This window comes from Alligator sinensis, unplaced genomic scaffold (genome assembly GCF_000455745.1).
Source record: "Alligator sinensis unplaced genomic scaffold, ASM45574v1 scaffold218_1, whole genome shotgun sequence".
NCBI classification, from domain to species: Eukaryota; Metazoa; Chordata; order Crocodylia; family Alligatoridae; genus Alligator; species Alligator sinensis.
The window spans coordinates 2,414,655-2,428,595 of NW_005842083.1; the positions used below are offsets into that span (position 1 = coordinate 2,414,655).

Here is a 13,941-nt window from a genome sequence, read left to right on the forward strand (position 1 = left end):
CTATAAAATATATATTCAGTGTTTAAGAAGGTTTCAGAGTAAAGTTTTCAGCTTAATAAACTTTCAGAACTCTGAAAAATATCCATAACAATTTTACCTGACGCAGACGTTTATTGGATGTCCCTGGACTGGTTTTTCGTAAATTGCAAAACATTTGCAGAGCTTTCATCCAGTCCTATAAAAGACACACAACAGTGGTTTAAACTAAAACAAGTCACATATTACATACTGTATGATAGATACAACCTTTTCAAAATCTTTAACTTTTTAAACATCTCAATCAATATTTCTAGACTTTTTCTTTATAAACGTTACATAGAATTCTAAAGGATAGAAAACAATGTTATTCCTTATTCAGTGGAACTGATTATTGGCCTCTGCAAATGAAGAGGATTTTTTTCTAGAAACATCAAGTATTACTAATACAGTGTGACCTTTACCAATTTTCCACCCTAATGAGATTGTTTTAAACTACATATAGTATATACAATGAAGCGAGACTTGGTTATTTCTGAGTAAATCACGCTACTTAATGCTCCATTCTCCCCACCCCCCACTGCTGAAGTATTTTTGACTCACTTCTAGGTGCAAATATAGCAAAAAACAAAACAAACAGGTATGAAGAAAGATTAAAGGTGACATCTTTAATCCCCCTTCTAGCTGCTCAGGAAACCATAAAGTTGTCCTTTATGTAAGGTTTCCTTTTGTACAGTAGAATTAACGGGTTGTGTACAAAGCTACAAACCAAGCTGTATGTCTTATATTCCTGATTTCCCTGGAAACTGTATTACTAGAGAAGTCAGTCCTCCTCAGCACGATAACTCATGAGAGGCTACTGGAACACAGCAAGAGTCAAAGCAGACTTCAGGCTTCTAAGTGCTAACCTGAGCTGGGATCAGTTTGGTTCCCAGACAGGACAGCAGAAGGTGGAAAACGTGTCAGGGTCTCCCTCTCATATCTGCTCAATAAGCACAGAGCTTTAGTACAGCTGATAGTTAAGCTTCAGGCTAACAAGCATTCAACCTGCATTAGTAGGCTATATCATGTTAGTCACAACACTCCTATAAAAGTTTCAAATGTATCCAAAAATTTTACCCCACTTGATTATCCTGTGTGTTCAACATAATGATGCACACAATAGGCAGAAGCTATATTAGAATAAAGCAATGCCGTAAGATTCAACCACAACATTCTTTTAAACTTTTCTCAAGCAAACAAGTTGGAGAATACAATCTTTTAAATAAGGTCTTTTAAAATGTTATAGTATCTTTTAAATACTCCATAATAGGACAAAAAGCTTTTAGACTAGGACTCCACAGGAAGTCTGTCCAACTTAACTATCATTTGTCTGTCTTTCGTAATGCTGTAGCCTTTGTGATTAAGCCTGGAAAAGGAAATTTATACAAGGCTGATGGAATTTCATTAAGTATTTTTCTAAAAATGAATATTCTTTATGTTGTATCCATTCTTCCCAATACAAAAAGTGGACAATTACTAAAAAGAAAAAAACCTCACATTTCTTAGTTTTAAACACTGCCTTTTCCAGGGCAAATTAAATAAGTCAAATTCACCAACACTATATATATATACACATACATATATACACATACACACATTTACACATATATATATATATATACACACACACACACATATATATATATATATATATATATATATATATATATATATATATATATATATATATATATATATATATATATATATATATATATATATATATATATATATATATATATATATATATATATATATATATATATATATATATATATATATATATATATATATATATATATATATATATATATATATATATATATATATATATATATATATATATATATATATATATATATATATATATATATATATATATATATATATATATATATATATATATATATATATATATATATATATATATATATATATATATATATATATATATATATATATATATATATATATATATATATATATATATATATATATATATATATATATATATATATATATATATATATATATATATATATATATATATATATATATATATATATATATATATATATATATATATATATATATATATATATATATATATATATATATATATATATATATATATATATATATATATATATATATATATATATATATATATATATATATATATATATATATATATATATATATATATATATATATATATATATATATATATATATATATATATATATATATATATATATATATATATATATATATATATATATATATATATATATATATATATATATATATATATATATATATATATATATATATATATATATATATATATATATATATATATATATATATATATATATATATATATATATATATATATATATATATATATATATATATATATATATATATATATATATATATATATATATATATATATATATATATATATATATATATATATATATATATATATATATATATATATATATATATATATATATATATATATATATATATATATATATATATATATATATATATATATATATATATATATATATATATATATATATATATATATATATATATATATATATATATATATATATATATATATATATATATATATATATATATATATATATATATATATATATATATATATATATATATATATATATATATATATATATATATATATATATATATATATATATATATATATATATATATATATATATATATATATATATATATATATATATATATATATATATATATATATATATATATATATATATATATATATATATATATATATATATATATATATATATATATATATATATATATATATATATATATATATATATATATATATATATATATATATATATATATATATATATATATATATATATATATATATATATATATATATATATATATATATATATATATATATATATATATATATATATATATATATATATATATATATATATATATATATATATATATATATATATATATATATATATATATATATATATATATATATATATATATATATATATATATATATATATATATATATATATATATATATATATATATATATATATATATATATATATATATATATATATATATATATATATATATATATATATATATATATATATATATATATATATATATATATATATATATATATATATATATATATATATATATATATATATATATATATATATATATATATATATATATATATATATATATATATATATATATATATATATATATATATATATATATATATATATATATATATATATATATATATATACACACACACACACACACACACATCATAGAAGAGGAAACAGTGGAGGTACTAGATTGCTACCCTATCAATCCTGGAAGCAAATAAAATGTGTTACCGTTAAGTGTTAGTTTGCTTGTTTACTTGGATTGTAACTAGAGTAAGCACAACATTTTGGTATCATTTTTCTTCATCAACCATCATAACAGCAGCATTAAAATTCGTAACTTTTCAATGCTAGAAGGGACTTGGAAGTCCAACTTGCAGAACAATTCACATTATAGCCTAATTTTTCCATAGTTCATTGATTTTAGCCCAAAATACTGATGTCCCCGCCCTCCCCCCCCAAATGCCACTACAGTGACCTTAGTGGGCCACAGGTTGTCAGCCCCTGATCTAAATGGCAATTTTTAAGTCATGAAAGTGGCATTTTGGCACTTACGTAAAGATTCTGTTTCCCAGAAGTAAAACCCTGTGCATAAACAACAATGTAATGTGCACCTGAGTATAAGTCCCAGAAAAAAAAGAGAGCCCATGCTGTGTTCAATCCCAATGCTGTGTGGCTACAGAACTTGCTTAGGAAGCCAGAGACCCAGGTTTCCGCATTTTATCTTTATGATTTCCTTGTACAGCAGTCTAACCTCCAGACCACAGGCAACCTATCCAGGTCTCTCTCTGGCACTCCTTTGAAAGTTGAGCCACTGCACCTTATATTTAATAGGTGCAGTTGTTTACCTATTAGGCATTACAAAGAACAGATGGAGAACACTGCAGTGCAGCAGTTTCTGCTTCACCAAGAGCACAGCTCAGCTTAGAACTCAGGCATCCCATCATTCCAAGGGAGTAACCATCTCACTAAGCCACACCTCACTTTCTCTCTTGTCCCCACATCTGCCATTCTCAGTTGCACATGGGGTCACATTCAAAAGGAGCACCAGAGAGGATTTGGCTAGTACCTGACCTGTGGCATGGTGCTTGGCGCACTATAGTAGGATCTCAGAAAGATGGTGGTTCAAACCTTCGCTCCCACCCCAGGCAAGGGAGACCTGGATATCCAGCTTCCAAGGCAAATACCCTAATAGCTCTGTTATTGGAGTTAAAACATGCGAGGGCCGCTCCCACATTAATCCTAGGATTTGGACCACCTACATTTGGGCTGCAGATGCCAGTATGTATCCACAAGGGGTGGGGATATGTCTGGCCAGCAAGTGGCCTACTGCACATGTTCAGCCTGCATGTGTGGTGCATATACACATGCTATCAGAAAACAGAATTGCTACCTATGCATAAGTGCCAAAAATGACACAGTACTAAAGAATTACCACTTCAACCAGGGTTCCACACACAGTAAGGTGTGTTCACAATAGTATGAAGTGCTTGGGCTCTGACACCAGGAAGGGGACGCTCGTAATGGGCAACTGGGGATAGTGTTTGAACCTACATTTTGAGGGACCCAGGGAGTAGCTGACCTGTGATTAGGGGCATTTTCCTAAACATGAGATAAATAAACTTCAAAAGCCTGAAAGCAACCAAAGACTGTGGTGTGTTTGCCTGACTTAAGGGAAGGAGGACTGGAGAGGACAAGGCAGTGCTTGGACCCATTCTTTTGGGCTCCTAGAGCTACAGGGGCATGATGAGGCAGGAAATAAGGAGTGAGAATAGTTGAACAGGGAGTGAGGACACAGCTGGTTGTCTGAAAGATAGCTTTTATTGAACAAGCAGTGCAAAGCTGCTTGCTGACAATAAGTATAAACAAAAGGAAAAAAAGGGGCCAGTAGAGTTATAGGTGCATGCCCAAGAAGTCAATTACAGCAGTGTACTGGAGAGTGAGGAACAACGCAGTGAGGATACCTGGAGGACCAACCAGACCAGTGCCACAGAACACTTAGTGTTCACACACAAAAATGGTCCAAAATAGTACAGTAAAAGCTCTGTTATCTGGCATCCCCTGGGAATGGGGGATGCCAGTCAATCAAATATTCCAGCTAATCAAATGTACACCACCTGGTGCACTCCCTGGCGTCAGTGTGCCAGGGGACAGGGAGGGGGGCCCCCCCGCACAGGCTGCTTTACCCTGGGTCGTGGGCCGAAAAAGTCGCGAAAAACTCAGCTCATGGTGGCAAAAAGGGGAGTCCCCTGGAAGTGGTACTTCCAGTTTCGCTTTTGCCGCATCACTCGAATGCCAGTTAATAAAGTCTTCTGGCTAATAAAGTGTCAGTTAACACAGCTTTTACTGTACTTGATTTTCCAGAAGTCCCATTTTAAAATACTTTTGAACCATTTCAGGAAGATTTAAACCTTTTTAAACAAGCTTATGCAAGTCTGCTTCAGTTTTAACTTATATTTAAACAACTGCAAATACTATCTAGGTCTATGCCCTTACTGAAACATATAGGTTCACAGAAAAATACTTTTATTGAAATGCCAACTCTTTATTTAAGGAAAGAATTACTATTGCATTTATACACAATTAGTTTACAGCAGGAGTCTCAACCTCCAGCCTATGGGCTAGATCTGGCCCACAGTGCCCCGTCATCCAGTCTGCATGGTTCCCCGTGGGTCCAGAAATTTGGCGGGCAGGGAGGAGGCTGCACTGCTCCCCAACTGCCAAACCTCCAGACCTACGGGAGCCCCAGGCCCTGTGTGCTGGATCTGGTACCTAATATAGGCCTCTCTGGGACCTAAATTCCAATACACAGTGGCAAAAGGGGGTGATCCAGCCCTTAGGGTCTGATCCAGCCCCAAGATGGGTCCCAAGCCACTCAGCTGGCCTGCAGAGCCAAAACATTGAGCACTATAGGTTACAGCTATTTGATAAGTTTTATGAAATCAGAAACCAATATCATTTTTGTATTATTACATTAATCTCCTAACAGTTTAACTTGCTTACATTTTTTTTCAGATTTCAGGGGCAGTTAAGTTTTGGGGAATTGGTATGAAATGAGTGGGATGGAAACAAGCAGATAAAAGACCATATGATGTTAAATAAGGGATTACATTTCTTTGTATTTCCAGACTCTTATTTTTAAGGGGCAGAATTTTTGCCATTTAAGAGAGTTTTAGGGGGTAGTAGATTCCATTGACACCTGTTTAAAACTTACATGGTTTAAAAAAGAGACTCAGAAAATTTAAATCAGTATGAAGTCTATGCAGAGGACCTTACTTCAACCACTTAACTTCTGTTTCAATTCAAAAATTCGTACTCTAGTTGTTTTTGAAAATACAGTAAAGAAATTTAGAGGAATGATTCTGTTATAACTTAAAAGGCTCAGACAATAGATGCAATGTCAAAACATTGGAAGTCTATAAAATTATACTCTCTCTAAAAGCTCAAGACTTCATTCCTAAACAGTTACTATATCATTAAAAGAGTGATAGGGTAAAAGAGGGGTTAAAAGCTGAAGTTTTGGGAAAAAAAAAAAAAAAAAAAAATCGATTTTTATTTAATAAGGCTCCATGGTTTTAGATGAAGTTCTTATAGATTCAATTTGTTCAAATGAGGTCTTTAGAAACTGGATTTTCCATATGCACATTACAAATAGTACGACATTTAGCAACTTTTACCCAGAAGTGGGTTACATTACATGTGTCAAGGGAATAAGGCAGAGCTCTGCATAATTATTTAGCTTAATCAATGTGTATATTTATATAAAATCACTTTTACATATTCTAATTGATAATATAATACTGTATATTCTAATAAATTCAATACTAGAGTATTACAAGATCATGTAAAATGCATCCAAACTTGTAGAAAATACTGTATAATTGTATATCATTTTAGAGAAGCAGTATGTAGTATTGTACTTAGAGGCTACGTGACACATGCTATTGTCAATTTTATACTGCTGTAAAGTCATGAAAGTCCATTAGACTGCATAAACCTAATAAGAGAATTTGGTCTTCACAAAGAGAGACAGAGTAACTCCTATAAGTAAAAGCTTAATTATAATATTTCCTGAATTTTGGGACTTACATGGGTATCACTAGTGTTCTCAAGAGTAATTTTTAAAAAATGACATTAAGGCACAAGTCCTGATACAGATACATTATCAGAGTCTGGGGTTGCAAACAAATGACCTAACAAATGTGGTCATTTACCCTATGCTAAAATATGCTATACTGGTCGGTCAATTTTTGACAAGAAAATGGACCTCTGACCAGCAAGACACTGGATGAATGTGTCACATAACACTAACTTACAATGAAGAACTTTCTGAACAAGGCAGCTCATTCTAAAGTACCTTTAGCAAAAAAGTCTTTATAAAAAATACTAAGCTTGTTCTGCACTTCGTTAATATTTAAGTCACTTTTTCTTTATTTTGTTTTGTGAATTTGCTGCTTTTTTAGGCTGAGCAGGCCTTCTGTAAGAAACAGAATAAGGAATAAGTAAAAACAGTACAATAAATAAAACTGCCACATGACCCCCAAGGAGTTGCACACTAACTTTTAAAATTTTAAATACAGTGGAAGAAGAGGGGAATCTAACAAAAGAACCATGTAGTACTTCAAGACTATTAACTGTAGAAGTTCTAGTCAAGTGGTTCTCAACCTTGTTAGATTCAAGGCACCCCTCAGAAAATGCCAGCAGGTCTTAAGTTTTTACTCTTTTTTTACCTACAGAAAAATAACAACAAAATTCTTCTGTTGTAAAAGAACTCAAAATGTTTTTGACATTATGGATTTCCTATTTTAATACTATGAATTTACCTTGCAATTCATGTTTAAGCGTGCACACCTAACATTGTTAATCTTGACCAGCACCCGATGGCATCCTGATTAAGAAACATTGCCCTAGTACATGGAGAGTTGCACTGCAGGGCAAAATGCACAGGATGCTGCAGGGAAAAATTAATACTCCTCCTGTATTTTGAGAAGTGGATCAAGAGCTTTTTTGCCTGTCATTTCTTCTCCCTCCTTTTGCTCTAAGAGGGTTTCCTTCCTGACTCTTAAGCATTTACTCCGAAAAGCTGCCCCCCTCCCCCAAATCAGAAACTGGGCCTCTTTCAGAGCCTCTACTTTCTTATTTTCACTGAGATGGCTTGCAACACTGGGAAACCACAGGAAAAAAAACATACCCCAGTATCCTAGGGTTAATATTTCTCCGTAAAGTTCAAAAGAACTGCTATCCACCCCAAATACATGAAGTATATGGAAAGAAAGCTTTCCCCACCAAACAGAGGTGATTTACTGAGCTGAAAGGCTACAGTAGGTTGGATAAGTAGCTGAAGTGCACAAGGCTTGAAAGCTTTATACTGGTAACTGTCTACTTGTAGCACATTTTTCTCACAGCAAACCTTTATTTTCATTCACATCAAAACAGACAAAAAAAAAAATCATAGTATTTTATAACAAAGGCTCTCACCTGGGCTTGTTCTGGAGTTTCTCCTGCAAAGTAAAAGATGTAATGCTCTTCACTAAAGTGCTGAACTACTATCTGAAAACAGTTTGGCCTTTAAAAAAACATAAACAAGAGTTTTAGTAATGGACATTAACATCTTCATATGCCTCACCATCTGTTTTTCTTGTTGATCTTTGCCAAAATGCAAATATTTTTGGAAAGTCTGAGCCATCACAGTTCAGCTGTTTGAATATAAAGAAGAATTAAAATGAAACACTTATTATTTTTTAAAACAATAACCCTTTTTGCAGTGTTGAAGTGAACAGGAACAGGAAAATGAATTGTAATGGGAAGTTTTTGAGAAAAAAAATCTCTTTAGAGTGTTCTGGTGAAAACTGATGCAACTGAATTATGAGCATTTGGGAATAAACCATACTTCATCCATGTTTGGTAAAACTTATGTTACAAAAACATTTAATAACAAAGGCTGAACTGTGGGCACACTTAACTTAGTTGTATAATGCTAAGCACAGTAAAGATGATATCTTGAAAAGTAAAAGCAACGCGCTAAGGTTCACCAATCTTGAACATTACCGACAGATGTTTTAAAGGTGCATGGGATCACCAAATAGTTCCACATAATTTTTTTTTCTTTCAAAATACCCAGGAAATTGCTTTAAGGCAATAAAAGCTAGATTGCAACATACACAACTTTCATTCTACTGCTGTGACATTAACACAATTTTTATATACTGTCATATACTAATTCTCACATACAGTACTGTACAATTTCTACAGCCTCAGGTACACTTCAAACATCTTCTCTATTTACACTATTTCTTTTGTCACAGTGATCTAATATCCTTTAGACAGACTTAAGTTTTCATTTAAGGCATGCGTTCAATTTAGAGTAAGAATGCACCCCCAACATACAAAAAACCCAACAAACAAATCACACAGTATAGCCAATATGTGGTCAAATTACCATGCTCCATTTATGACTGAAGTCTAAAGTGTCAGGAAATAAGGTATATAACTGAATATTCACCAGATGAGCATGTAGTTAGGGAAAGGACAAAGCCAGCCAGTGGCAGTGTCTATGTCAGAGGCAGGCAAAATACGGCCCAGGGGCCAGATCCAGCCTGCCAGGCCATTCTACCTGGCCCATAGGGCCCCTAAAAAAATTATAATATTAATATTTTTTCGCTCCTTGTTGCCTGTCAAAGATGACACGAGCCAAGGGTAGTAGGACCCAGGGGAAGCCAGCAGCAGGACCCAGTAGCAAGGCCCACCCAGGCCTGCCCAAAATAACTGCCTGCCCCTGGTATAAGTGCATGAGTAAACTGCACCTTAAATGGGTGAAGTAGCCAGAAATATCTACTTAAGGACGACTGACTTTAAGGTTTCGCAGTTTCGCCACGGAGAACTCACTAAGATTTTGTCCTCCTCCTGGCCAATAAATATTAATATTGGACTTTCCCCAGACTGTTCTTTTCTGTTTTTCAATCATGGGTATTCTATTTATTCTACAAGTCTTGACTAGGATTTAAAAAATAATGAAAAATAATCCATTTGATTGTAGTGGTTTTCCATTCATGTCACAATGAAATCCCTTACACTTAAAAAAAAAAAAAAAAAAGAGCTGGATAAGTATTTACTCCAATTCATTGTTTTATCACAGGGTCCTGAAAACATTTTTTTTTAATTCCCAATGAACATAAAGGTGTTGAGAAGTATTTTTAGCTATGTACAAATTCTGTCTAGAACTTAAACAACTCAACTCACTTATTACCGACAATCACCACAACTCCTATTAATGGTAGCTTTTGAACATCAATACTTCAAGATGGATGTGCTAAATAGGGTCTTAATAGTACCTCTCTGCTTTGTATTATTCGGGACCTACCTAATTTGCAGGGGCTGCCGCCCAATTTCATGGGCAGAATGCAGGCGTGGGCATCCATTTTGTAGGTGGAGCACAATAGGCCCCCATGCCTGTAATTGGCCGAGGCCCCAGTGGCCCCACCCCTCACCGCTGGTTGGCTATGAGGGCTGCCTGTCATGTGGCTCTGCTCCTCACCACTGACTGGCTGTGAGGCATGTCCGTCATTAAGCTCCGCCCCTTGCTGCCAATTGGTGAAGAGGGGCATGAAAGGCAGTCCTCAAAGCCAATCAATGGTGAGGGACAGTACCCATCTTACCAGCAGCTCTTCAGACAAGCAACCCTTCTCGCCCCTTCCCTGACCAGCAGGCTGCCGCAGCGCACTGAAAACTGTTGGCTTCCCCTGGGGAGCCAGCATTTTAAAATTTCCATACTCCCCCATACCCCATGGATTTCACAGGCATTCCCTGGATTTTGTGGGCAATACCGGAAATCTGTGAAACCCAAGAAACTGTGAATTTGGTAGGTCCCTATGAATCTAGGAAATTAAACAGAGGAAAGGCTGGTTGTTTTTTAATCTCTCCACCAAAAGGATTGCTATCCATGTTTGCTTATATGCATTAATTTCCATGCCGCTCTAATATCAAAGTGCTTCCATACTTGAAATTGACGGAATTTCAATTGTGAAAATGTTTTTGACCAACTGAACCTAACCAATGGATAAATGAACAAGGGAGCACATGTTTCTTTGAAAAACTGAAAAGTGACTGATTTCTCAGCAAAGTTTTAAAATATGGAAAAACTTACTTATTCAAAGGTGACTTCCATTTATAAAGGATGGGACAAACATTAATGTACTCAAAAGCAGAGCAAATATATTAATAAAAAAAACCTAAGTAATTTTTGTCCATTATTTCATGCTATAAACTGACATGAATTTTTAATTTCCAACATAATTACTATTTTCCTTAAATGAGCTTAACGGAATGCATGAAAATAAATATAGGTGTATGCCTAAAATAAGTTAAACAGTGTTCAACTGCACAGATAAGAAAGGTATTATCATACCTGCCAAACAGACTGTCATGTACTCCATAGACAGAACACACACTGAGATCTATTAATCCTTTGGGTTTTGTGGCTCTTTTTTCACTTTCAAAATAAATAAGCTGGGCATCATTTCCCTCTAAAATAAAATACAAGTTCTTCCACCGCTTTCCTTTGCCTGAAAAATAGAAAAATCACTTAAATATCTATATTTTCCAAATGATGTTTCTCGGCTTTGAGGGCTGACTTTCATGGAAAATATCTCTATCTTCCAAATGATGTTTCTCTTGAAAATATCTATATAAAAGTAAAATCAGTACAGTAGGTTCTCCAACAAGTAGGCAAATTTTATGTAGTTTTGTAACTTAAGTGATTTCTCAAGTTCAATTATATCTATCATAATGATAAAGCTTCTGATTAATTAACTTGCATTAGAAATTTACAGAACAAACAATTAAAATACGAGTTAAGTATTTAAAGGAAAACTTTTAAAAGAAAGCTCTTACTTTTTTTCAGAAGATAGCCTTTTTTGACAATATTTTTATAAAAAGCATCCTTTGTTTTCCGGCGAATAGTATTGTAGATTTCTTTTCCGTCCACTGTATCATTAAGTACTTGTTCTTGATGCTGGTAAAAAAAGAAAATAAATCACATCTATCAACATTTTGTAGTTTAAAAATATTATTAAACAATTTCACAGATTCTCTATTATATTGAAACTGGAATTATTTATTTAAAAAACCCTTTATTTTAAAAACTCTTCCTAATTCTTTGATGCAATGTCATAAAAAGACGAATAAGTTTTTATGATGCCTCTAACTTCTTCCTCTGATTTGCAATATTGCAACTGATTAGTTTAGATTATTTGTTATCTGTTAATTATGATGCACAATGGAGGTGGTCTGTTTCTGCCTACTGAAAAATAAACATCTTCTATATATGGTCTTCTGAATAAAGAATATGAGTAAAGAAACAAAAAAAAGATGCATAGTTATTTTCTTTATCTAGTGTTAATATTTGAGAGAACCATTCTGTATAACCTTAGTAACATTTCTACTTACTGCTACTTACGGTTTACTGATGCCAGTGGAGCCTTAATATTTCAGGGAGAACTAGTAAGCAGCCCAACAACAAGAAAAGCAAATGTGGCACAGGTCAGAATAAAAGTGTACTGACTGAGGCACATGAGGAAACTTACGCACGTCCTCTCTGTACTATGTCTGTTTAAAAACAGGGCTATTTCTCCTTCATTCAAAGTTGCGCTCATTCATGCTGGATGAATTAAACCTCAAAAAGGATATTAAGAATAAGGAAACAATGCACAAGAAACAGAAAGAAATACTGATAAACAACAAAATCTGTGCTTTACAGGTCAAGAATGTAAGGATCAAAAATTCCCAAGAGCCCAGCTTTTCTCAAGTCAAAATACAACACTGAAAAGAAATCAAAATAGTAAAAAGATTTAACCATACAAAGGAGAGAAAAGAGAAAAAAGAAGCTGAATAGCCATGCAATTAGGAAGGGGAAAGACTAAAGATAATCTATATACTGATAAAAAACTAAATGATTATTTTTCCAAAAGGTTTTTGAAATTCAATTGAGCAGCAAAAGCTGAAAGGCTAATAGTTATAAGAGTTTGAAAATAATCATAACTGAGGTGGAAATAAATGCAAAAAAGACATGAATTAACTCTACTCAGAAAGATCAGGAATTCTCCTTTCCAAATTTTGGAATAAACTGGACACATGACAATCAGAGGTATGGTAAGAAAAAAAAAAGTCAAGTTAGAGTCAATATTGTAGCAGTGAAAAACATAAAAAAATACAGTACTTATATTTAAAGGAAGGGAAAAAGTTGACTTGCCAACTATAGGCCCATTACTCTGATGTCAACAGTATGTACGGTATTATAATAAATTTTGAAGAGAAGAATAATAAAGATGGAGATAATTAAAAATGGGATTAAAAACTACTTTACTGAAGGCAGATTGTGCTATATTAACATACAGTATTTCTCTGATGCAATTTGCTTAGACATTGGAAATGTGGCAGGTTAGTCTATGTTTAGTAAATCCAATAGGAAAATGTTGGCTAAAATGGAGAATATGGGGATTAGTGCAAAAATTATAATATGGGCAAGGAACTAACTAATTGGGAGACAATCATAGACTACTCTGAGGGCACACTATCAGGCAGGGGGCAGATTATTTGTGGAAATTTCTAAGGGCTGATCTTATGACTAACCTTGTTAAATATTTTCATTAATGGTCTTGGCATAAAAATAAGAACGAACAAATGAAATCTG

The 13,941-nt window shown here is 32.6% G+C and overlaps 1 protein-coding gene across 1 annotated transcript in view; it reads right to left on the reverse strand.

Annotated features, from left to right (window-relative positions):
• Positions 1–13,941, reverse strand: part of RASA1 (RAS p21 protein activator 1) — a 76,132-nt gene that overhangs the window by 29,909 nt on the left and 32,282 nt on the right. The window contains exons 12-15 of the mRNA XM_006023848.3: positions 12,144–12,264; positions 11,659–11,815; positions 8,733–8,820; positions 98–175 (exon numbers count right to left, since the gene is read on the reverse strand). Of these exons, the coding sequence (XP_006023910.1) occupies positions 98–175; positions 8,733–8,820; positions 11,659–11,815; positions 12,144–12,264 (444 nt within the window). The remainder of the gene's footprint in view (positions 1–97; positions 176–8,732; positions 8,821–11,658; positions 11,816–12,143; positions 12,265–13,941) is intronic.